The 23,940-nt window shown below is 41.2% G+C and overlaps 3 protein-coding genes across 7 annotated transcripts in view; all 3 read right to left on the bottom strand.

Moving 5' to 3' along the window:
• Positions 1–481: 481 nt before the first annotated feature.
• On the bottom strand, positions 482–10,042 carry LOC122773384 (heterogeneous nuclear ribonucleoprotein L-like). The gene is made up of 14 exons (XM_044032026.1): positions 9,918–10,042; positions 8,908–9,023; positions 8,517–8,754; positions 8,072–8,157; positions 7,673–7,769; positions 7,481–7,553; positions 4,357–4,389; positions 3,823–3,894; positions 2,944–3,191; positions 2,170–2,291; positions 1,849–2,050; positions 1,321–1,378; positions 1,107–1,217; positions 482–994 (listed from the first exon to the last, which is right to left on the bottom strand). Exons 1-14 carry the CDS (start codon positions 9,993–9,995, stop codon positions 936–938), a joined length of 1,593 nt encoding a protein of 530 aa, XP_043887961.1. The 5' UTR covers positions 9,996–10,042; the 3' UTR covers positions 482–935.
• A 469-nt stretch (positions 10,043–10,511) lies between these two features.
• On the bottom strand, positions 10,512–17,940 carry srsf7a (serine and arginine rich splicing factor 7a). 3 transcript variants are annotated; one of them, XR_006360905.1, is made up of 9 exons: positions 17,717–17,940; positions 16,387–16,626; positions 15,976–16,149; positions 15,791–15,877; positions 15,593–15,634; positions 15,308–15,352; positions 14,299–14,397; positions 12,866–13,397; positions 10,512–11,298 (listed from the first exon to the last, which is right to left on the bottom strand). XR_006360905.1 is itself a non-coding variant. In XM_044032363.1 (8 exons), the coding sequence occupies exons 2-8, from the start codon at positions 16,614–16,616 to the stop codon at positions 13,304–13,306; spliced, it is 771 nt and encodes a 256-aa protein (XP_043888298.1). In that variant the 5' UTR covers positions 16,617–16,626; positions 17,717–17,940; the 3' UTR covers positions 10,512–13,303. The 3 variants fall into 3 exon arrangements, 2 of the variants coding, with proteins under 2 accessions (XP_043888298.1, XP_043888299.1); XM_044032363.1 differs by having other exon boundaries at positions 10,512–13,397; XM_044032364.1 differs by lacking the exon at positions 12,866–13,397.
• Positions 17,941–18,943: 1,003 nt separating this feature from the next.
• The window catches only part of slc8a2b (solute carrier family 8 member 2b), a 108,012-nt gene continuing 103,015 nt past the window's right edge, over positions 18,944–23,940 (bottom strand). For all 3 annotated transcript variants that reach the window (XM_044031624.1, XM_044031625.1, XM_044031627.1), the window contains one exon: positions 18,944–23,856. In XM_044031624.1, coding sequence (XP_043887559.1) covers positions 23,480–23,856 — 377 coding nt within the window. In that variant the 3' untranslated portion in view covers positions 18,944–23,479. The remainder of the gene's footprint in view (positions 23,857–23,940) is intronic.

The following is a 23,940-nucleotide window of genomic DNA, read 5'->3' as shown; positions in this document are numbered from 1 at the left end:
ACAAAACTGAATCATAATACCATGGAGAATTTCAGTAATAAAAACGGTCTGATGATATGGTCGCGTTACCGATTCCCCCCACGATTAGAACGCCATACTCTGAAACAGAATATCAAAACATTACAGCGAAATATATTTCTCCAATAATTTAATTGACAACATTTGTCAATGGGACAACTCATTTAATGAGAGTTGTGTTCTGAGCAATGAGCAAATAACATGTGCATTCTGCAGCTCAGATCCACAAAATTAATGTCTCCAGTGACAGGTGACTGCAGGTGCAGCCGTTATTAGTCAACATTGACTCTGCTTCATTTTCAGAAGCCGTTTAAAAGTTATAACTCAGCCAGGACAAATTTAAAATCAAATTAGCTGGATCCTGAGGTAAATATGAATTAAAACATCCGTTACCTCTATATTTAAACGTTCAGCTTTCAAGCTTAACACTTTGTGTGCATCAAAAACATTTTGACAAACTTAACTTTGTTGATATTTTTTTATTTTCTTAGAACAAAACTGTCACAGAACTGAATTGGCAGCAATAATAAAAAAAAAAAAAAAAAATGGAGCCATAAAAGTTTCAAAAGGCAGCTCTTTTACAAAACCACTGCACCACCTGAGCATAAAACCAAGACTTTTAAATACACACTCTCATGTCAGGTTACTGTAACTTTACTGTAATAAAAAGGACAACTTAACATCAAAAACACAGGTACTGATACTCAGTAAGTCATATCTGGAGTATCTATATCAAAACTTTCAAATGTCTTTTAACACTTTTATACCAAATTTGAGAAGTTTTGCATTTCAGGGAAATATAATTGTGAAAGATAATATTTAACATTGTAACTTTATTTTTTTATCCCAGGGTTTATAACAAGCAGTCATGTCTAAAGAACATGTGAAGATTTGTCTTCTTGGTTAAAAGGGTGCATTCAGTTGGCGTGCTGAACAGTGGAGAAGCACAATTTGAGGGTGTAAGGGTACGGACCAGCTGGAAAGAAAGGGAGGAGAATAAATATTAAGCAATGAAGGTTAAATAAACTAAACTAATAAAGTTAGTTCAGGTGTTGTAACCAAATAAAATGACATCCTTTTGCACATACTTGCGTTTTTCATCTGGTAGTGATTCATCATGGCCAGAGCCTCCATGGCATCGTTGATGGACTCCCACTCCAACAGACCTGAAGCACTGCGGTCACTGGGAGCAGCACCACCTGAAAGTCAAACATGCAGATAAATAATAATTCTTGCTTACTTTCTGTTTTATACAGTGGCTTAAAAACAAATATTGAAATAAACAGAATCAAAGCTGCTTACTTTTTCCTGTGAACATTTTAACATTGATGGGGCTCTTGACACCAATCTCATCACAGATCTGTAAAGAAGACATTCATCATTGTTAGTGTTGACATATACATTTCTGTTTTAGTTATTGGCCTCACATTCCAGTGATGCAATCAGTTAATAAGAAAATGTTGTACTCCTGTTTAATTTATTCAAGTTAATGTTTAGGGCTGGGTTTACGTAACAACTTCCAGAGTATATTCATACACTAAATGACATTTGGCCGTCATGTGGTTTTATTGAACTTCTATTGAAGTAGTGCAGTCTGTGATCTAACATTGTAAGATACATCTTTTTCCTTCATTCTCTTCTCTCTGATAAACCATTGTTTACTGGATTAGTTGTAAATTCTGATCCAATTTCCAAGAAAATGTATTTAGAGAAGTGACAGCAGGTCTCTGTGGGCTGCGTCTTTGAGTTGCAGTATCATCCAAAACTGATAATGGGGCTGAAAATTGTAACTAAGCTTCAGTAAAATTAATGTTGCTTTTTCCTACAGACCTGAGAGAAAATCTCTGGTGTGACGTCTGGCTGTGCGTTGAAAAAGTGTAACACGTTGCTCGGGTGCTGAATGCGGTTTTTGGCTGCCTGTTCAGGTGAGGTGAACCGGTTGTTCCTAGAGCCGTGAAAGTCTTTGAAACTACTCGAGCCATCTTCCAGCTCATAGCACTGACCAGGTACAATAGCCTGCTGCTTGGACACACTGCAGAGAAGGAGAACCAAGTCAGGAAAGAGTACACTAGACCGATTTGTTTCTCTGACACACTGCTTCACAGCGCATTTGATTGTATAACAGTTGTGTAGAACATTACTTGTACTCACCACACATTCAATTTCTGCCCAAACAGAAAGTTGTTGTTGAGATGGGTGATAGACCGATCCACTGCATAGCAGTCTCCCATCTGCACCATAGCTGCCCCAGGCTTACTCTTCATAAATTTCACCTGTGGGGGCAAAAAAGGTGGTGTCAGAAAACTGATGACATTTCTGTTAGAGTTCCACCAGGACCTGAAGAGCAACTGCTCCAAGTGACAGAAAGCTACTCTTTCACCAACTGACTCCAACAGACCAAAAATACACAAGCTGAGACTGTGGGTTGAGAGTCAAAACAATGTCATGTAATCAACGTCCGTTTGTAGGACTGTCAGGACTGTGATTTAGAGCAACTGAAGAGCGTCACGTGTGTATTAATGCTCCCACAAACACCGGTGAGACCTTTATGACATCCACTCCTTCAGTTGTATTTGACATTACTGACATTGTGCGCTCTGTAAACTGGTGCTTGGGACAGTAGGTTAAAGCTTGATGGTAGTCAAAGAGGAACACTTTCATGTTTAGTACATCACTACTAATCAAGATGGAGTGCGTTACTTTATATGGAACAGGGAAAGAAATTAAAGATGTGATTAGAACTGCACAGGTCTGCAATTCCCTTGTCACTTATTCTAAAATATGCTCACGTTTCTCTTGTTTGTATCATACAATCATATGTAAAATTGTATATTCACATGTCTGATGAAAACTTTTATCAATGAAAACCTAGTGTGGCTTAAAGGCTCAACGTTAACAGCTTCTCCACCACTGTCAGATACTAACCCGCTCTACATTTCCATAGAGACAGAAGATATTAAAGACACGGTCGCCGTTCATCTTGACAGGATCCAGTCCGTACACCATGACCACCGGAGAGTCAGCGTGGGCACCATACTCTCCGGGAGGAGGCGGAGGTGGTCCGTAACCCGGCCCGTAGTTTCTTCCACCACGGCCTCTTATTGATGGACCCATACGCCGACCTTCATAGGGAGGGGATCCATAGCTCTCATCGTAGCCGTGGTAACCACCTCCTGAAGATTGAGGAAGTGAGTGAGAGCAGAAAAATTAATGAAGCAAGATGTCAATAGGTCAAGCCCGAGATTTAATTATTTTCCTTTAAATGTCACTGGTTGTGCTAAACCTATAAACACAGGATGCACAACCATGTACAACATGCTCATAAAAAAAAATCATGTTTATGTGGCTATAGATGTCATATCTTCAGCACATACTACAAACCAGCATGACACATGGAGTCCCACGGCTGTGAGCAGGGACACAAGGAAAAAACTGATTTTAGCCACTTAAAGCTCATCTGATAACATCGTAAACATACGTTTACTGCTTTATCTTATCATGAGACTGGTTTTTCAAATACTTCCAACACTCCACAGTCCATGGAGAAAATCAGCATGTGTAGCTCACAGGGTTTGCTGATTGACTGCTGCCTCGTTAAATTTGGGTCAATTCCAAGAAAGAATCAACTCCAGTTAACCAATCATCATATTTCTGTGTGCCATGTTGTAAAATTTGGTTTAATTATCCCCAGTGACAAATTAAAGAGAAGTATTTTTACTATCAAATCTGAACATTCACAAGATGCTGTAGTGGTTTATAGATGCCCATTGATTTCTTTTCCCCAGGAGCGAGAGAGAGCCTTACCATACTCTGGAGGGTGATCGCCCAGCAGAGCAGGCTGTCTCTGGCGCTTGTTGGGGTTGGCACTCACGTCCTCTGTAAGAGCAAGACGGAAAAAAAAAGCACAGAAGGGAGAAAAATTAGATTAATTCAACAAAAGAGACAAAGGCTGAGACAAAGTTGTCTGCATCCGTCATTACAATGGGACACATTTAATACACACACTGTTGCCAACATCTGCCTCAAAATGCTCATCACACCTTTTGTTACTTAAGCAGAACTTTTAAAAAGCATTTTGCATTTGATGATGTGGAATGTAACAAATGGCAAGAGCAATAGGATCAGAAGGAAATTACCCAAAATGCACAAAATCATTTAATCCAAACAAACATCCACAACATAAACCTTTAGCTTATAAAAGGGCAGAAGAGGGAATGACCAAGATGAGATGGATACTAATGATCTAGGCAGTTGGGTAGGTAATCAAAACAATCTGGATAAGCAGCACAAATGACTTTATTTAAAAATAAATTTGTACACACACACACACACACCCACCTGCATTGCTTCCATTGCCCTCTGCATCACCATCTGTACAAGTACACAATAATCATACACAATCAGAATGGCAGGTTAATTATTGTACATGTACATTATTTTGGGGGGCAAATATCAAAAGACCCCCAGTTAAATGTCAATAGAGTGCAATAAGCCCATAAACGTGGACTAATGCCCAAAATGGGTTGCAAACGTTTCAAAGTTGATGCTTTGTGTGTTTGGTTTTGTAATTTTAGACACCAGCAGCCACTGTGGCTGCTTAAGTATGACACTTAATAAACATTGTTCAAAGACACCCTTCATGAAACAATCTTCCCTTTGATTAAAAACAGTGATTTGATTAAGATTAGTAAAAGGAACCACACAAATGGATGAGATTCCAACAGCTGGGGAGCAATTAGACAAAACACATAAGAAATTCAGGCTCTGACAGAACCACAACCACCCTCTTCCAGAGAGAAAGAATAAACCTGTATGAGGAGGAAAATTAAAGCATGTCTGATGTGGCAATGTTGGGTGCTGGGCTTTGGGGTTGTGTGGTGCTGTGCAGTTATGTTCCCTGATGAGGGGCTCGATTTACTTACTGCAAGCTTACACACAGTGGGAGGAAGACATTTGCAGCAGCAGTTCCACCACTCTCCACTCAACTCATTTCATCCCATACTCCTATCCAATTCCTCTTTTGGGGAAACAACTCTCCATCTTTTATCAAGTTGAAACGCCCACTGGTGGGTGGTTGGCTGTTTGGCTGGCATTTCCATCCTTTTTGTTCCATTTTGAAAAGGTCCGCTTACCGCCCACTGGTAGGCCTTGAGACTGTCAGAGGGCACATTTCAGTTGGGAAGCTGGCTCCTCTTAGCCGCAAATAGCCAAACCTGCATCACATGGAAGGTGTTACACAGGTTCTAGAGACTTAAAATACTTAAAAAGAAAGCTGCACTCAAAAAAATGATAGCTACACAGGGATGCAATGTAGTGAGGAAAACAGAGGGAGGAGAAGATGAGAAGAGAGCTAGAGAGTAAATCTGAATTCCATGTGGGAGGACACAGAAAGGGTAAAAGCAGACATGGGCCTGACTGGGCTCTGAGTGTGCTTGATGGTGTTGTCAGCAGTGTCTTGTCTTCATCAGTTGTCTTGTGTTGACCACTTGGTTCAGGACGCGACTCATCTATTGGATCAGTTGGTGCAGCATCAGAGTGTCAGCATGTATTGCTCAAATTTGTTTTCATGTTGACGAGCGTGATGAGCAATGTGGTCGTAACAGAGCAGGAAGGGCAAAGAGCATTTTTTTAACACATGACCTCAGCCAAGTGGTTTGTATCAGTGTGCATCGCCTGCTGTACTGTCACTACTTCTGTTTGGGTGGATGCTGTGTCTTCGCTGATGTCAGTCCATTTGGTGTCAACAGTGGTGGGAGTGGGGTTTGGAGGTGCAAGCTTTGGCTTGCTTCAGTGTGTCATTTGCTTGTGTCTCAAAAATGGGTAAAAAAGGACAACATGGTGGAGAAGAGGGGGAGGAACCAAGTGTAGCTTAGTTCCCAAAAACTTCCCACCCTCTGGAAGTGTGCGTTGTCTTCACGGCCCATGTGCTGGAATATTGATCTGAGGAATGAGTGGTATCAGTCCTACATCAAGGTGTTGAGTGGATGGGGTGTCTTGTGACGAGTCCCTGTGTCTGAGGGAAGTTTGAACCTCTGTATGATAGTGGTTGTGTCCTTCTGTAGAGATGGATACTGGAGGTGGTGGCTGATTGCAGAGTGGTGATGTCAGCATGTATTCTGCACACGTCCCGTTTGTGCTTTTTACTGAGTAGTTTATCAGGAAGACATGACGTGTTACATAACTGTATTTTGCCAGTGGTTTACTGATGCAGGTCCTTGCCTCTGTCCTCAATACTAACAACAAAAAAGACTGAGATAAATCCAGCAGACACCAGTGGTGTGACCACTTGGTCCTTTGTCAGAGCCACATTGTTTACATTTTGAGTCAATGCACAAGTGACTTCAGTGGATTGCAGAAACCCAGTAATTAAACAGGTATGGTCGTGGAAGGCAGGAATAATGAATACAGAGAAAATGTTGAACATAACAGGTTTGTGTTAATGGCAGTGATTACATGTACCGAGTGGAATCCTGAGGCATTAAATTATTAATGGTAAAATAGTTATATCCAAAATAAAGTAAACTCTTCAAATATTATACAAGACAATAGCACATCTATCTGCTCAATCAGTGCTGCTTTTGTTACCAGTGTACTGAAATGCTCAGAAACGTCATGGGTAAAAATGCAGTAAATTTGCCCTTCTGTTTCTTCATATTTGACTCCAACACCTACAACTTTTACTACAATTGTTAAAATTGGGGTAGACCCTGGCCAAATTGCCAGTCCATCACAGGGCCACGATTGTGTAAATTAGTTACACTATGATGGGCTTTCATCACAACAAATTGTTTATACTGAAGAACAAAGAATAATTAACAGGTTATTTCTTAGCACTGACCAATCCTCAGTAAAATGCTGTATTCATGGAATTTGTCCAGTGTCTGCAATTATCTTCCTCTTTTAATTATACAGAGGACAGGAACAGGATGTTTAACTCTGTTATAATTACAGTTCACATAAAGAAGCTGGACACAGTTGTAAAATTCACCTGACATGGTGGGTTTAGTTTCATCAGAACACTTAACATTTCACTGAAGGAAACTGGAACTACATGCCACACGTCTGCTAGAATGCTAGCCTTAAACTATAGACAGGTAGACATAGTTTTTGTGTTATGTGTTTTTCGTTTGTGACATCAGGTCATACGTGTGCAACATTTTCCATCTGTAAACATCTTCCTGCCACCCCCACCGCACCAGAGTTCCTCTACATTTCAACTTTCAATATATTGTTTCACATGTTGATAAGTGATGCCCACTTATTTAACAAGGCATGTCCTGGATTTTATCACTGACCCTGAACAGTGTGCTTGAGAAGTATTTAAGTCCCAAAGCAACACTTGAAAATGTCCTATGAAACTCCCCACAGTGGCAGCAAGGGTGAATTAACAGCATGAGGCTTCTCAACTTTAACAAACTGTGTGTATGGCACTTGGCATGTGCTCTGGTGTTTGAGGTTTTACCTGGACCTCCCAGGTTGGGGTTTGTGTAGTCCCAGGTGTCCTGGTCGTTCTTGAAAACATTCAGGCGAGTAGGCTGGGGAAACACAAATTAAACAGCTATCGTTGAGTTTGAACATTCACTTTTGACTCAAAAATCCACATCGTCAACAGGATCGTGTTAAGTTTATGCAGCGGTTTTCTCACTGGACATACCTTGGCATACTCGATTTTAAGTGTGCAGCAGCCGGAGTAGATGTCAGCACCATTCAGAGATGCTTTGGCCCTCTGAGCACTTTGCACTGAGTCAAATGTAAATTGTAAGTTAAGGAAAACAGACATTTTTGTATTGTTTATTACAATAAAAGAAAGCCACCTGTACCCTGCCCTCTTGCTCCTAGTCTTTATTTCTACTGCTTTAAACAAATGCATGAGCTGATGGGTTAGGGTTCGACATTTTAAAATCCATCAGACAGGTTTGTTTGTACCTGGGAACAGATATCACAAATTGATACCATACCAGAAACCAGTGTCAACCAGTTTCAGTCTGTGTAGTGCTGATTCACTAGTAGTGCCACATGCCAGATAGCACCTATGGACAACATTAAAGGATATTCAACCATCGCTTGGACACCGTTCTTCCGGAAGATGACAATTCTCTGGACGGGCCCACAGTTGTTGCAGATGGTGTAGAGAACATCCTGTGAACATATACCAAGTAAAACAGAAATGCATACAACACTGAATGGAGGAAATTACTGTAGTACAGCAAGAGTCTGTCTGCATCTAATTTTAACTGATTCATCATACACATTTATTTACATTACACACCCATGAACATAACAGCAGCTAAACAGATAAAAAGGTGGAATGGTTGGCAGGCACAATTATCATTAAATTTATTTTCTTGGTGCATTTTAAGATGCAGCACCTTCAAATCCAACTCCAGGTGCATTACCCATAACACAGTAATATTTGCAGATTGTACTGAAATTTTACTAATTAACGTCACTGCTCTGAATTTGAAGTGTGATTTAACTGTAGGTCTCTTTGTATTTACCGTGGTGATGGGGTAGATGGGGTTCATGATGGTGAACAGAAGAACATTGTTAACACTCCTGGAGTCATCAGAGTCTCCTGGCCTGGAGATCTTCTGGCTGGTGGAGTAGTTGATAAATGCTGGGTGTCCTGCGATGTAAACTTGGTTGTCTGCAGCATAGGTCACAGCTGTGGATGATCCATTCATGTCTTCATACTCCACCAGTGCCTGGCGCTTCTTGGGCATCACCACCACATAGCTAGAAGCACAAGTATCATTATGGTGAATTTCAACCAAACACTGATAACCACGGGTTTAAATGTTATTTTTAACTTCTTCCAGTAAAAAAGGTCCACAACAATTACATAAATAGACCCCTTCCACACAAATGAACCTATTCATTTTGTCCTACCTGATCGCTCCAAATTCTTGCAAAGCATCAACAAGGTCAGCCTCTGTAACACCATCGACCAGACCGCGTACATGCACCACCACAGACGGAAGGGTCTTGTGGGGATCTTCATATCCCTGCAGATGTGCAAACCCAGAAAAGACATTTAAGCAGCTGGAACCACTGGACTTAATTTAAAAAAATTAAGTGGGTTTAATTAGGGATAAATTGAGATGATGATGGTCAAAATCACTGAGTCAGATCGGGGACAGATAAAAATCCATCTGCACAAACTCTCATAGAGGTAGGTGTAATTCGGGGATGTTCAAAGCTTTCTCTTGCTGTTGAACACTTTTCCCAACAGGACGAAGTGGTTTACTCTCACGCAGAGAAAATTGGCGTGTGGTCTACTGACTGACTAGACAATTGAACGCGAATGATTGCACTGTACCAGAAATTACATCGTTTCCACTAATGAAGCAGATGAAGTTACTGGGTTTATCTGGGCCTAGTTAAGTCCATCTTAGTCGGAACGGGGGAGGGCAGTTAATTGACACTGCGTGTTACGACATGCCTATTGTGAAATGGAGTTTTATTGTCACTAAACTTAATATATAGACCGTTTTTATTTTTGTTTTTAAACAAACATGGGGGAAAACTGATGCTGCGACGGCTGTTTTTATGCTAACCGCCAGTCATCACCTGACTACGGTGTGTGGCTAGCAGCTAGCTAACGATACCGGTGCGAGAACAAAGCCGGGCACAGGCGAGGCCCGAGCGCGGAGAAACCGCCATCACGCGACTCCATTCTGACTAAACATCACATTAATGGGCAGACTAAACCACGCAGACGTATATTGTTTTAGACGAAAAATATCACGATATCTGAGCAACTTAAGACACACTCAGAGCTAACAACTAACGCGTATATATTTTTTATCCCCTCGCATGTGAATGAATTAAACCAACGAGGACAGTAGAACCAAGCCGTGTGCTTGTTCTCGAGGAGGCTCATACACAGACCCACTCACCGTGGCCATGCCGTCGGTTTTCTGTCGTTTCGTGGCCCTGCCGTCCTCGCCGTAGTACCGACCCGCTGCGGTAGCCATGTTGTCCCGGATAAAAAGGCTGGTGATAATGACGACGCAATGAAATGGACGGAAAAGTCGAGGCAAACGGAGCTCGGCGTTCCACGCCCAGTGCAGCACCACCTTGTGTTGTGATAGGTTCTGACAGCCGCCAATCACCTTAGGATTCGAATATTAGCCAATAGCAGGACAGACAAACTAAACAGGCTTTGACGCAATTCGATCGGTTTCAAAGCCACGGTTATTATTTGGGTCATCAGTGCATTAACTTTAAAAAAATAAAGTCTACAAATTTGTTTCGATTACTTTGAATGATCCTTTACTTTGGTCTCAGTAATTGTATTTAAAATAGATTTCTACAGAATTCCCACAGGATAACTTTAACGCATTTCAAGATCCAACCATAATATAAAAAAACTATAAGGGAAAAATAAAGACACTGAGGTATGTTGAAGGTTTATTCAAAAATAAAACTGTCACTGCCTTACCATAGAAGCCAGAAACAGAAACAAACAGTTAAAGCAGCCCTTACAGAACTCAAACTTCAGCACTGTTTTATTTTAAAATCAAAGTCACAGGAAGAAATGAAATCTCTACACATGAAAAAAAAATCATATATATTTCAGCAGGGAAGCTGATAAGGGTTTGTAAAAAGGACAGTGCAACACAAAAACAAACAGTAGGAATGTGACGTAATATTCAAAGGCATGCAGGCCAGTAAGTGTCAATTTATGTCACTGAGTGGAAAAACAGTATTGTAACTCACGAATCATAATATTGAGTGAAAAAAAAAATCCTACTCTTTCAAGGGAAAAAAATTTCAAGGATCACACATTTAAGCATCAGTGATAAAAGCAGTTTATCAATACAATGTTCTCACCTGCAACAACAGGATAATTTTCACCTGCATATTACTAGACAGCAGGTCAAAACCACTGCTAAAAGTCAACTGCAACATTCAGTATTACCTCCACACAGTTTCTGTGTTTTACACTTATGAGAAGGATGACTTGTGTAAGCAGCAAGACAACATTTAAAACAATCCGTGTTCAACAGAAGCTGATTTCTGTCTGCTGAACTGACTAAAGTTTTAACAATCTGAGGCTGCAGGAACGTGCAGTGCAGAGAAAATTAAACTTCACTGACAGACAAGTACAAAAAAACAAAATCAGTTGTAGGTGGGACCGTGAAAGCAGACATTATGCGGGGAACAAGGGTCTGTCTGTAAGGGAGAGAGTTTGCAGTTTGTGTGCATGTAATGGGCTTCATCACTCAGTCTTCTGCTGGCGTAGCGCTTCGGTTTGGAGTTGCTGAACGGGAACGACTGAAACAGAAACAGACAAGTGTTAGCTCGCCACAGGGGAGGCTGGAAGAATGATCAGGAGGGGAAAAAAAAAAAATTATAATATACAAGCTCAGTACATAATTCATCTAATGTAACACAAATTAACTTCTACAGGTGTGTGGCAAACAATACTGCTCTAAAGAGAGATCTAACATTAAGACCATTGATCGTTTCAAATACACCACTCTGCCCTAAGCAGAGAAAACACTAGATGGGGAAGATAAATACTGTATTGGAAAAACAGTAGGGATGCTACAACATGTCTGACAAAGCGCGCGCGCGCGCAGCCACCCTGCATGCACATTAAACGTACTACATGGCTAACATAAGCATCAACAGCTGCTCACGTAACAGTGCTTTGCCCAGCATCAAACTTCATTCCTTTACTGACCTTTTTTTTTTAGCTAGACACGTCATGATGCATTTGTTACATGACTGTCTTGCACACAGAATTGTTTTATATATTTTTATATTTTCATAATTGCAAGGAATTTAACCAACAGCTAGCCCTGGACCCCCTTTGGCGCGTTTCCACTGGCTCGACTTGGTTATTTTGCGCTACCACTAGCGACTAGTAACTGGTGCTTATTTTAGTACCTGCTCTGGCGAGGTTCCAAGCAAGCTGAGGCGATACTATGCGTGACATCTGCATCAGTCGGCCACTGATTGGTCACAGCAAATGTCCGACACAAGAATCACCCCAAACAATGCCGAACTATAGATCAGTTAAAAAGACGTAATCCTAAAAACGTGGGTTAATCTCCAACAATTACAAGAAACGTCTAAAATCTCAACAGGAGTCTGGTGTATTTAGCGACAGCATTGCTGATCGCGACCACGACCGGCGCCCTGCCCATGCATTTCAGTCCAGTGCCTGTGTCAGATGGCGTCTGTACTCCAGTCATGGAGGAAGTACTAAATATTATATAATAATTCAGTTACACTGAAAACAAGTGCTTTACAGGTCACTAGTTTGTGTATCGTGTGTAAAACGAAGTCACAGCAGTTTCAAGCAGCTGTGTAGTGATGACTCCGCCAACATTGAGTAGGTACTACTTTGTAGTGGAAAACCAACATAAACTGTGCCGAGGTGAGGTGTGACCATAGGTGGAAAGGGGGCTTTAGTTGGCAATCATAACTGTAGTATTGTGTGGCCTCAGTACAACATAATGCTGCAAAGAGAACATTTTCTAAACTCTTCCATACACAAAGATGGCTGAAGCTGTTGGCAGATGACAATCGTCAGCTCCTCAGTCCCAACAAGAAACAAATTTGTTTAAAATGTGAATAAAAGCATGAATATTGGTGTGGCTTTCTCCTGCTAGAGACATATCATGGTGAGTAAAGGAATGAAGTTTCATACTAGATTAGTTGGTAAACAGCTGTAAATCCTAATATTTGTCATTTAGCATTAGAAAAGAGCAGATTTAAAGGCTCAACTTTTTGATTAACTTTAGCTCAATTATCACCACTTTTCCCAGAATACATGTCTGTGCATTTTCTTTCATCAACATGAGCTTGTCAGGGTTTTTGGATTTTTGGTTACCTTTGGAGACAGTGGCAGAAACAACAAGTACAGAGAAGCGAAGGATGAAAGGACGGATGACTACAACTTGGAGAGACACTGCGCTGGGAGGCTCTTGAAGACTGATCTCTCGTCAGCTCATTTCTCTTTCAGAAGCTAAGTCAGAGGCTGAAGAACTCTGGTAGGTAGGTAGGGGGTCTGGTAGATAGGTAATGCATTAAAAAGGTAGAGGTCGAACTCTGATCTGTGTGGGTCAGCCCTCTGGTAGATCTGAAGGCTGGCTGGCTGGCTCTAGTAGAACAACTGTATGTGTGCGCGGTCTGATCTCGTCTGAGCGTGTGCGTCGGTTGAACAGGCGATCACCCATTCACTGCAGGGAGGGTTCGGTCGGTAGGTTGACCTCTGTCTCGCTGTCTAACACCAGATGCAGGCGAAGGCTGATCTCAGCTCAGCGCTTAGTCACCCTCCTGCAGGACGTACACACCGCCAGCTAGCAGACCCTGGGCCTGGGATCAGCTGCAGTGTCAGTGTAGTGCTCAGCTCCCACCACACGCTTTAAAGAAAATATGAAAAATAAACAAAACTGTGCTGCAAAGATGCTTTATGTTACACCAACGGTGTCGCTCTTTCTGACCTCAGTTAAGATTTTCCTGCATACTGTTCATACATCTAGCCAATTTCAAAATAGGGAATTGAAATTGAACACTTCTAACTGACCATAGCAATCTAGTACTTTCCCCCCTGATCTGTCAGCCGAAATTCATTGTTTAGAATGAAACCTACACCTAAAGTGAGTGAAATCAAGGGAAACAGGAGTATATTAATGCATCTCATTGGTTTTAGCTGCTTTGGGTCTGAACAGTCTACAGGTTGTGCAGTGACTATCTTTCATGTACTCTGTTTTTCAAAATCGAGTAGCACCAATTAACAGCTACAGTGTTTTTACAGTGCTGAATAAAGATGCAGAGCTTTTGATTGTTGGAAAAGAGAGCACAAGAGAGATGACATTTTTCTTCCCTACATCAGACAGGGGGTTCAAATCCCTGTTGTCTAACCCTCACTCCATTTTTGGCCAGCAGCAGATACAGAAGATGAGGCAGGAGTTGCAGGTCTTCTCTGTGCAGACGATGCAGAGGTCAATGTCCGTCCTTCTCATCGTCACACGGCAGTTATTTGTCGGCAGCTTGGCGATCTCAGGGGAAAGGAGGGTCACTCCCTGCCTCTGGTAGAGCATCTAGCTCTAAAACATAACTGGCCCTATCTATGAATGAAAGGTAGTTGTGGTCTGAACTGTAATTTCTAAGATCTATAATGCACCATCTAGACCTTACTGGAACATGTTCTCTGTTATACACCTCTAAATGACTCAGTAAAACCAGCATGAAAAATTCATTAGACAGGCTACACTCAGTTTCAGAGAATGAGAATGAGTCACATCTAGACGGATCATTTACCTGCTCCTCTTGTGGTTGGCTGGCGGAGTTCGTGAGCGGGATCGAGAGAAAGAGCGTCTCCTGGGAGCAGAGCCAGAACGAGAGCGAGACCTGGAGCGGCTGCAGAAAATAAAACCCTTAAATGAGATAACTGAAGGACAAAATGAAATATCTATACAGTTAAGCCATCTGTGTGGGAAAGCAAGCAAATACCACAAGACCTCACGTCATATTCTGACAAGTTCAGATAAAAAAAAAAAACAATGGCTACAGCATTTTAAATTGATGCATATTGAATGTTGCGTCACCTATTTGGGAACATTTTGACTTTCAGCCAAATGAAAAAGGATATCCGTTTAACTATGAAACATCAAATTTGAGTACTGACTGAAGAAGAATTAGATGACTAATGGAGGCAGCAGTGTTAGTGCAGCAGCTCTCAATGGCCACTATGACCCACTGCAACATAACGTGATTAAGCAATTTCAAAACACCCCAGGGGAAATTCCTCTGCATTGACACCTCAGTCACAGATGAAAATAATTTTCATTCAAAAAATATCCTCCATGATTTGTTTGCAATGACGTGCTGAATGTGCCATTGATACTTCCATATAACTTAAAAAAAATAAAATAAAAATGTACTTAATGTCCTGAAAACAGTGACTCTGAAGACATAGGGGGTGGAGTGGCTCAGTGGTTAAGACAGGTACCCTGTGTGCGAAAGACATCATGGTCGCAAGTTCGACTCCACCCCTGGCTGATTGTACTCCATTGTAAGTCGCTTTGGATAAAAGCATCTGCTAAATGACATGTAATGCAACATATCGTGACATACTGTAAATACAGTAATCATAAACTGGTTTGTTACTCTTGTAAACAAGCACACAGAAACAAAGGCATAAATAATTTTAGTATATACATGATTATACTGTATTATCTCTCAACATGTATAATGTGGACAGAAGCGTTTGCAACATCACTGCATTCTAAGTGCAAACTGTAATAATGTATCATTAAACACAACCCACCTTCTCACAGGAGTCCTGGACTTGGAACGGGCTGGAGAGCCAGACCTAATGTTACAGAATATAAAATGTTTTTAATTACAGCTGTGGTGGAAACTATATACACACACCAGAGGGGCAAAAGACATTACCCAAGCTCAGAAGGTGTACTTAATTGATCCCAGAGGTGGTTACTAATTAACTGACCCAAAATCATTTGTCTCAGCAGAAGGGAAAAAAACATAGCTTGCCAACAACAAAAGCTGAGAAAAGAATGGCAAACAATAGATCAACAAGCTATGGTCTCACCTGCTCCTGCGTCGGGAGTAAGATGGAGATCTGCGACGGCTCCTGAGGAAGAGACAGAAAATGACAAACAGAACAAACACAAATCTCAATTATTGTCATCTGCAGAATAAACACTGACAAACTGCTGATAATAAAATCCTTTTTTGGAGGACATTTGCTTTTAAATGTTTCTTCACAAATGTTTTGATACCAGCTTACCTGCTGTGGCTACGGCTGCGGGAGTGAGAGTGATAACGACGCCCACGGGACCTAGATCTGGAGCGAGAGCGTGAACGAGAGCGGGACCTGGAATGGGAAGATAGAAAATCTATTAATGGCTGTTTTTCACTGTTTGATGGCAACAGGATGGCGAAAACGGTTTGCATCGGAGCAACAAATGTCACCTGCTGCGACGTCCTCTCTTGCTGAAGCGGTAGCAGTCGTATGCGTAATGGCCTCGATCTCCACACTGATAACAACGATCATTGGGGTCAAACTGGCGTCGGCTGGGGCGCCCACGGCCTTTCCTGGAGAGGCCCGTTGACAACTCCACACGAACACGGGAGCCACAAAGGACCCTTAAAAATAAATAAAATAAATAAGATGGAGATGGCAGTATTAATCTAAGCCGCCAGAGTACTTCTGTGTTGAAATGTTGTCCAACATTTTTTACTGTTTAATTCAGACAATAAAGCCTAACACAGAGGTATGAAGCCCCACGACTGTGTTTTGGTGGCATACTTGCATATGCTTTTTTTTTCTTTTATTACATGTTAAGACAAAAACAATCTAGTACTGGAAATATGGCGACTCACTTTCCATCCATGCCTTTCACGGCATCTTCTGCATCTCTGGGGTCCTCAAACTCCACAAAAGCAAAGCCAGGTGGGTTCCTCGCCACCCAGACACTTCTCAGTGGACCATAATAGCTGAATGCTCGCTCCAGCTCTCCCTTGGCAGCACCATTGCCCAGGTCCCCCACATAGACTTTACAGTCAGTGGCTCGAGATGAGCTACGTGAAGAGGAGTAGTGGGAGGAGGACATATCTCCGTACCTGATGGGATAAAGGGAACATAGATATCAAGCATGTACAACAGTCGGTAAGTTCAAATACAGATACTTTCTCTGAACCTGAATGATACAATTGCACACACTTTACATGTAAATGAATGAATAAAATCAGCAACTCAACAATTACCTTTACAATGTGGTTTAAAATTAATGACTATTAGAGGGAAAGGGCGAGTGGGATTTCAACAATTCATAAATGAAAAGGTACAGCCCATTCGGGGTATTACCAGCAACATTTAAAGATAAAAGGCAAAACTTATTTCTCTTCAATAGCAAACGATGAGAGAGAACATTAAAGACAACTCAGCTGCTCAACTACACGTGTTTACATTTTCACATTATTTAGCTAAGTTCCTCTCAACCCCAATATAATACAGTTGATTTCCATCGCACTTTTATTCTAAGTACTTGTATAATAATTTATACTAACTTATCTTCATTTAATTTACCTTTATTTTGATCACCATTTGACTACGTTTGTCATTCCTTAAAACAGTATCAGTATTACTTCGTAATTTCTTATATCACATTTTTATCTGAATGTTTTCTTACAGCGTACAACTGAGCCTGTTTTGTACTGGTGCAATACACTCACCCGTATCATTACGACTATTCTCGCTAAGCATTTAATCAGAATTTAGTTGTGCATTAACTTTGTTTGCAAACCCACCGAAACTGCAGCCTCTGAGGGGCCAACGAGGGCACATGGCTCCTCCTGCTTGTTTGCTGCCTTTCTGGTATTGGCGGTTTTCACGGTAACATTATTCGTTTCGGGTCAAGCAAACCATATACGCTATGTTTCACATTAAAATGCCGTCTCTCCTGCTAAACGTGTGTGCACAGGTCCGTATCGGTTACCAGCACAAGACCAATAGGCAATTTCTGTTAGATTGTCGTTTAAATAAATCGCACGCATGTACGTGGATACTCACATAAACAACTATGCAAGTCAACACTATGATAATATAGATTTCATCTGTGAGCAACAGGCGGTCAAATCCGTGGATTACCCTCAGGCCTCGCTGCTAACCCGCTCATAAACAATGGCGTCTGCACGCGTTAGCTAATGTTACCTTTCTTCCGCTGTTCTGTTGATTTGTGACGCCGCTCCAAGCGCTAGTGAAGCTCTGGTCCCCTCAAACAGAAACCCGGGGTTTTAACTAACCTTTAACAACGTCTTTTAGCAAATTAACCAACATTAAACCACCAAAATAGCAAATCTCCCAACGTGCGTCCCGCGGGTGACCGGGGTTAGCCACCAGCAACGAAATGCTACTCTGGGATGTATCCGCGTGACTTCCACATCTGCGCACAAATGAACTTCCGCTGAATCCTTTCGAAATAAAGATCGGTCCACTGTAATAAAACTCAAACTGTGATTTTGTAAAAACTGTAATATGTATTAAAATACCAGGTAAACCCGAAAAATATTTTTTCTTGTCTTCTTTTAACTTTGGATAATTTCTCTATTGCAACACAGTATGTGGTTCCATAGACAGTTAATTAATCATTAATCATCTTTGATGATAAACTATCAATTGAAAAGTCACATCACTCAGTTCACTATTGAACAGCACTTTTTGACATATAACTTGTCCAGGTTGCCCTGCCTTTAATGCATGAAGTGTGAGATCTGAAAGTAACGTGTGTGTGTCCTGACTAGAGATAAAATCAGGCAACAACTTCACTTATGTCACTTTTATTGTAGCTAACATGATTGGAGATCAATTTCACTATAATATTTAAGTTTGTGTATCAAAAAACCCAAATACTGATTATTATACTGATGGTCAAATGTACAACACTTGTTATAAAATAAAAGCTTGACTTTGACCAACTGTTTTGTTTTAATAATCTCTTTGTCTGTAGCAACAATTACACTATAACTAATACTGTATTGAATGTATGGAGTTTATATGAAAACAGGATGTATTAAGCTTGCTTTTTACAAATGAAACTTCTTGTCATGCAGATGTAAATGAACACAACCTTTAACAATGTGAACATAAACATGTACATACAGTAGATTGTGTGAATTTCCAAATTAGGATTCTTGAGTATGCCTCACTGAATGCAAATCAATTCAAATCAACGGAATAACTTTATTTACAATAAGTCTTAGTGTAGTATAGGCTGGATAAATCTTAGTAAATATCTAAGATAAAAAAGTATCTAAGTAAAAAAAGGTTTAATTTGTAGTTTCCCATACATTTTTCTTGACAGAAACCAATGAAAAGTGCAGTGTTGACTCTATGAGCCCTCTGTTTGGTGCGGAAATAACAACTCGGACAACTCAAAGGTGTTGAAAATAAATAAACTATATTCAAATAAGGTCAACGTCACTTGCTTAAAGACCTTCATTTTCTTTCAGTTACACATTACATCACATGCCATGTTCTCAAAAACAAGTTGTTACTTTTTTCTATAAGGTTCTTTTTCCATATTACATTAAAAAAAACTTTTATATCTTCTGTTAATAATTTATTACAGCATTGAATAAATGTTTATGACTATTACATGATATTGTAGTAAGTTCAATCATTATTTCCCTACAAAGTTTCAGGCAGAAAGCTTTTTTTTCTTCATCACAGGGAAAAAGTTCACAAAGAGACACACAGAAGAGCAAGACCTTGAGTTGGCAGAGGGAGGAGAAGGGGGGAGGGGGGCACCAACACAGACACAGAAATATTGTACAACAAACAGAAAGAATGACTACCTGACGTAGCCTTGACACAACAAAGTGGACTCTCTTTATTACAGATTACCGAGGTAAGAAGGAATACGCAGCAGACACTGATTCCATAAATGTTGTCTGTGTGTGTGTGTTTGTGTTTGTGTGTGTGTGTGTGTGTGAGAGAGAGAGAGTGTGTGTTTCTGTTCAGTGTAAATGTAGACTTGTGTCTGCGTATGTGTGCCACCTGCTCATTCTGTTTCATAAAGCTCCTCCAGTGTTTGGGATTGTGGGGGAATCAACCTGATAAAAAGAGCCTATAGGTGTCCATCACAGTAGACCATGCTGCTAACACACGTACACAGAGACTCATCATGCATCTGCAGAGGAATATGGGGGGGAGGCAAACACAGAAACACACGGGGGAGGGAGGGAAGGACAGAGGGGTGAGAGAGTCTAGTTTGGGGGGAGGCATCACATCTAGCTACAGAACAGCAAAGGCCAAAGCCTGACAAGTTAGTACAGAAGTTCATGGAAACACGGAACATTATAGACAGTACAGTTTCTGGGTGCTGAGCCATATATGGGTCACCTTTTTGCAGGACTGAAGCTGGAATCTGAATGATCAGATCTGATTCATCCTGATCACTGTTAACCCAGTCACTGATGCCATACGAGTTCAGCAGAGATGTGTGTGTGTGTGTGTATCAAAGTGTGTGTTGAGTAATCTTGGTGGTTCAGTGAGTCGACTTCTGTTGTTTACGACCTCACTCACACTGACCCATCTCACCACTTCCATCACTATCTACAACACATTTAGCTCAACCCAAGAATGACAATCACACTGTCGATGTTCCACACTGTTTCTTCATGTAAACATGCTACTTACACTCAACCCTCCTCCTTCAGGGCTGGATTAAGAAATGTACATTGATGGAGGGTGACAACAAACACTGCAGCAAAAATAACCGTGTTAAAGGGACGGTTCAAGTTTTTTTGAAAGTGTGGCTACAACTTCAAAAACCCAAAATTATTCCTTTAACTGACCTCTTGTCAAAGCCACAATTGAAATAAGACATAAGACGTGTTAGATTCTTTTTTTTTTTGCCTGTATTGCACGTTAAAACCACACTCCTTGATTGAGTCTCCAAAGCATCAAGGACCTGCGGGACAGCTTATCCTTGGATAAATAATCTTCTTGTGAATAAATAAATAAACATCTAAATAGTCTCATGAGAAGAAATATACATTAGTAACACAGACACAAACAGTCTTCAGCTAAATGTGATGAGATTATGATGCAGTACATTGTTTGAGCAGTTCAAAGGGGAAATTTCTCTGTGGAAAATATATCAAAATCTAATCCATCAAATTTCAGTATGATGTGATCTACAACAGCGACTCAACACAGTGATACGACTCTGATACGACAACATTGTTTAGAAGTACAAAAAAGTACCCCGGCTTTATCGGTAAGGAAAAGATACAAAACTGGCTTTAGAAAGTCTACAAAGAAAAGTCAGTTACGGGTGCATGACTCTAATCTTTCTGATATTATCAAGCAGAATAACGGTAACAATTTCCACTTGTATAGCACTTTTCATTTGTGGGTGAAGAAAGATGTATTACCGTGGCTGATGTCAGGCAGTGGATATTAGATTATGACAACATGATGAATCTCCCTTGTGTATAAAAGGTTCCTGCTAATATTTAACATATTGCACAGTTGGACATTTTTCATGCTCTGACTTTTCAGCCATAAACGTCGCAGTGTAGATGTCACAGTAAATCAGATGGGATCCGTCTTGCTGTGACTCAGTGGTTTTCTCTGATCTGCCGTTTGTTTAGGCACCAGTAAATTTACTGTGTTAGCACAGAGCAGGGGCAATCCAAGGAATTTTGGGGGCCCAAGGCAAAAGGGACCTGGGTGGGGCCCTAGACCACCAACTGCAGAAATACATAAGACCAACGCACAAATTGAAAGTGATATTGTGTTATATTTGTGTATTAACAGTTGTCAGAAGCTGTTCTGGCAAAACTACATCTTGTTAGTGATGAACTGACAATCATCTTATTTTTCTGCTGCTACAAATTAATCTAATTACTTCAAACAACACAATCTCACCCACTACTGTCTCTTTTTGAAATTATTGGAGAGCAACAACTGGTGTGCAGACATTTTTTTTTGCTACTTGTGGTTTTGTTGGTCCTGCCCAGCAGCCAGTGTTGAAATTGCATGTGCATACACCTTCTGTCTCTTTTTGAAATGATGACACTTATGGCAGCAACCTGTTGGCACGGGGTCTCCTTAGATGGCTTCTGATCAAGCAGTCTTTTGTACTTGATCATAAATTTATTAAAGGACCAGTGGCTAGGACTGTTGTGGAATTTCCACTGTGGGTATGGAGCGTGTGCAGTGTTGATAGACCCTCCCCAAAGTCTACAAACTGGATCTTTAAGGAGGTTTTAGCATCATTGCCATTATTGTGGACTCACTAATCCGTCATTCTCGGGTTCCCCTCTTAGCTTGACCTCGGTCTAAGTGCAAATATCATTAAATTACTATCGTGTTACTTTTCTGCACAATGCTACGGCTAAAATGTTTGAGTTTAAGTCTCTCCTGTTTGAACTAACATGCTGAGCACAGCTGGAGGACATAAAGGGACAAGAGACATCCAGTGTCACGTCACACAGTTTGTCGAAATACAACACACATACATTAAAACGAAATACAGCCTGGACAGTTTGAATACTACTTGAGAGGTTTCCTTAAGGCATTGTATGGGAGCTGTTTTGAAGCAGAATCCAGTGTCCTGATCAATATTCTAATCATTGGTTATAAGGAGACTTAACATAAACTAACACTGTTGAGTCTTGTTCGACCGTTCATGCATGTTTGTGCTGCCGTCACTGCAGATAGAGGGTTAGTCTGTCAGGATACATGCCACATGAATGGATTAGTCTGTCACAAGCACTGTGACACTGTGACGATTGATGACTGGACCTTGGTCCAGGGTTTCACACACATACGCACGTGTGTGCACACACAGCGAGCTAATCGTTTCTTAATGAGACTTATGCAGGGATGTCATTCATTCCCTTTAGTATACAGTATGTGCGAATTATTATGTGCCTACACATGCAAAAAGATTATCCTTCAGTCTGATGCACAAAGCGCTAAGAGACACATCTGAATGACATTTGACTCTTTAAAAAACATTTAGCATTTTTTTAGTCCGTTTGTCATTCTGTCTTCTTCCCCTTTCTAATGTTTGTGATCTGGTCTGTGCATTAAAAAACATTGAAAAAGAGAAGAAGGAACAGAAATCTAGTGGTTGATTTTTCTTTCTGATTCTGAGAGAGGAAAGCAGCTTCTCAATCTCAGGGGGTTCATTTATTTCCACCCTCTTTTTTTTTTCTCGCAGCTGTAGGCACAGCTATTCATCCACTGAAAACACTACACACTATATGTAAACTTTTTTTTTTTTTAACTATTTACAGCAACTGTCTACGTCTGTACAACTAGACAAGCATCACCACTTTATAAGATCTCATGTAAGTTAGCAAACGCAATGTTATTGTTATTGTAAACATTCGACTCCTTCTTCCACCTCCTCAGGGAGGAAACGTGGTGCTGTGGTGATAAAGACGAGAGGCAGGAGGTACACGGGGGTGTTTGTCCTCAGTGTGTTCACAGGTTCCTGTTCCATTTTAACACTAACAGACCTGTCCTTCTGTTCCCTTCGCTCGGATCCAAATTAAACCTACATCACTCTAGAGGCCGAGCCTCTCTTCCACTCTGCAACCTCACAGTCACTGTCTCTCTATCATCCAGTAGCTTCTCGTCTCACCCCTCTCTCAGCCGTTCACAAACACTTCCTCTCGCCCTTTATCTTGTCATTAGTTGTGCATGTATTTGTTAAGATCTTCCTACATCTGTACATATAAAGTGTGTTTGTGTGTGTGTGCGCGCGTGCATGTGTACATGTATCTGAAGTTTTTGAGTATCCCTGCAACAAAGAGCAGGACATCTCCAGGCTGTAATGAGCCCTATCAAACAGATGAACCCTACACGTGTTTCATGTTGTTGGATGGACTTAGTGTAAACGTATATGTGTCTTTTTTTTTGTGCAATATTCTTCCAGAACCTTTCGCCATCTCCTGTTTAAAAGCCACTGATGTGGCAGTAGGCCTCCAGGCTGGAGAAAAGGATGTAGAGGAACCACAGGCCAAAAAACAGCATGGTGGTCAGGATACGGGACACCCTCGGGCCGCCCAGCTCTCCGCCAATGGAGGGTCGGCGTCTGAACATAAGCACGCCCACGGCGATGAAAGCGAAGATGGTGAAGAGCGTGACGGAGAAAGCCAGTGATCCCGGGTCGACCTTGAACTCCTTCCCCTTGATTTTCCAGTAGACGGCGGCCACAGTCCAGGCCACGCCGATCCCGAGGAAAACGTTGACAGCATTGCTTCCGGTGACGTTTCCCACAGATGCGTCAGCATGCTGGTCCTGCATGGCGGCCACTTTGCTTGCAAAGGTGTCTGGGATGATAAAAGGAGATGGAAAGAGTAAATCGTAGATTCAAGGGGAACAGACGGCGCTGCAAGATGAGGCAAGAATATTGT

Source organism: Solea senegalensis, linkage group LG8 (assembly GCF_019176455.1).
Source record: "Solea senegalensis isolate Sse05_10M linkage group LG8, IFAPA_SoseM_1, whole genome shotgun sequence".
Lineage (NCBI taxonomy): Eukaryota > Metazoa > Chordata > Actinopteri > Pleuronectiformes > Soleidae > Solea > Solea senegalensis.
This window is presented reverse-complemented; position numbering and strand designations above follow the sequence as displayed.

Excerpts from the sequence above, each read along its gene's own strand:
- LOC122773384 (XM_044032026.1), bottom strand. The coding sequence starts at position 9,995 with ATGGCTACCGCAGCGGGTCGGTACTACGGCGAGGACGGCAGGGCCACG. Across the intron at positions 7,770-8,071 it reads GGTGTCCAAGCGATGGTTGA|ATTTGACTCAGTGCAAAGTG; the intron begins ATATCCTTTAAT and ends CTTACAATTTAC. Across the intron at positions 3,895-4,356 it reads GGGCAATGGAAGCAATGCAG|AGGACGTGAGTGCCAACCCC; the intron begins GTGGGTGTGTGT and ends TTGCTCTTACAG.
- srsf7a (XM_044032363.1), bottom strand. The coding sequence starts at position 16,616 with ATGTCCTCCTCCCACTACTCCTCTTCACGTAGCTCATCTCGAGCCACT. Across the intron at positions 15,353-15,592 it reads TACTCCCGACGCAGGAGCAG|GTCTGGCTCTCCAGCCCGTT; the intron begins GTGAGACCATAG and ends CTGTAACATTAG. Across the intron at positions 13,398-14,298 it reads GCCAACCACAAGAGGAGCAG|CGTGTGGTGGGAGCTGAGCA; the intron begins GTAAATGATCCG and ends TTTTCTTTAAAG.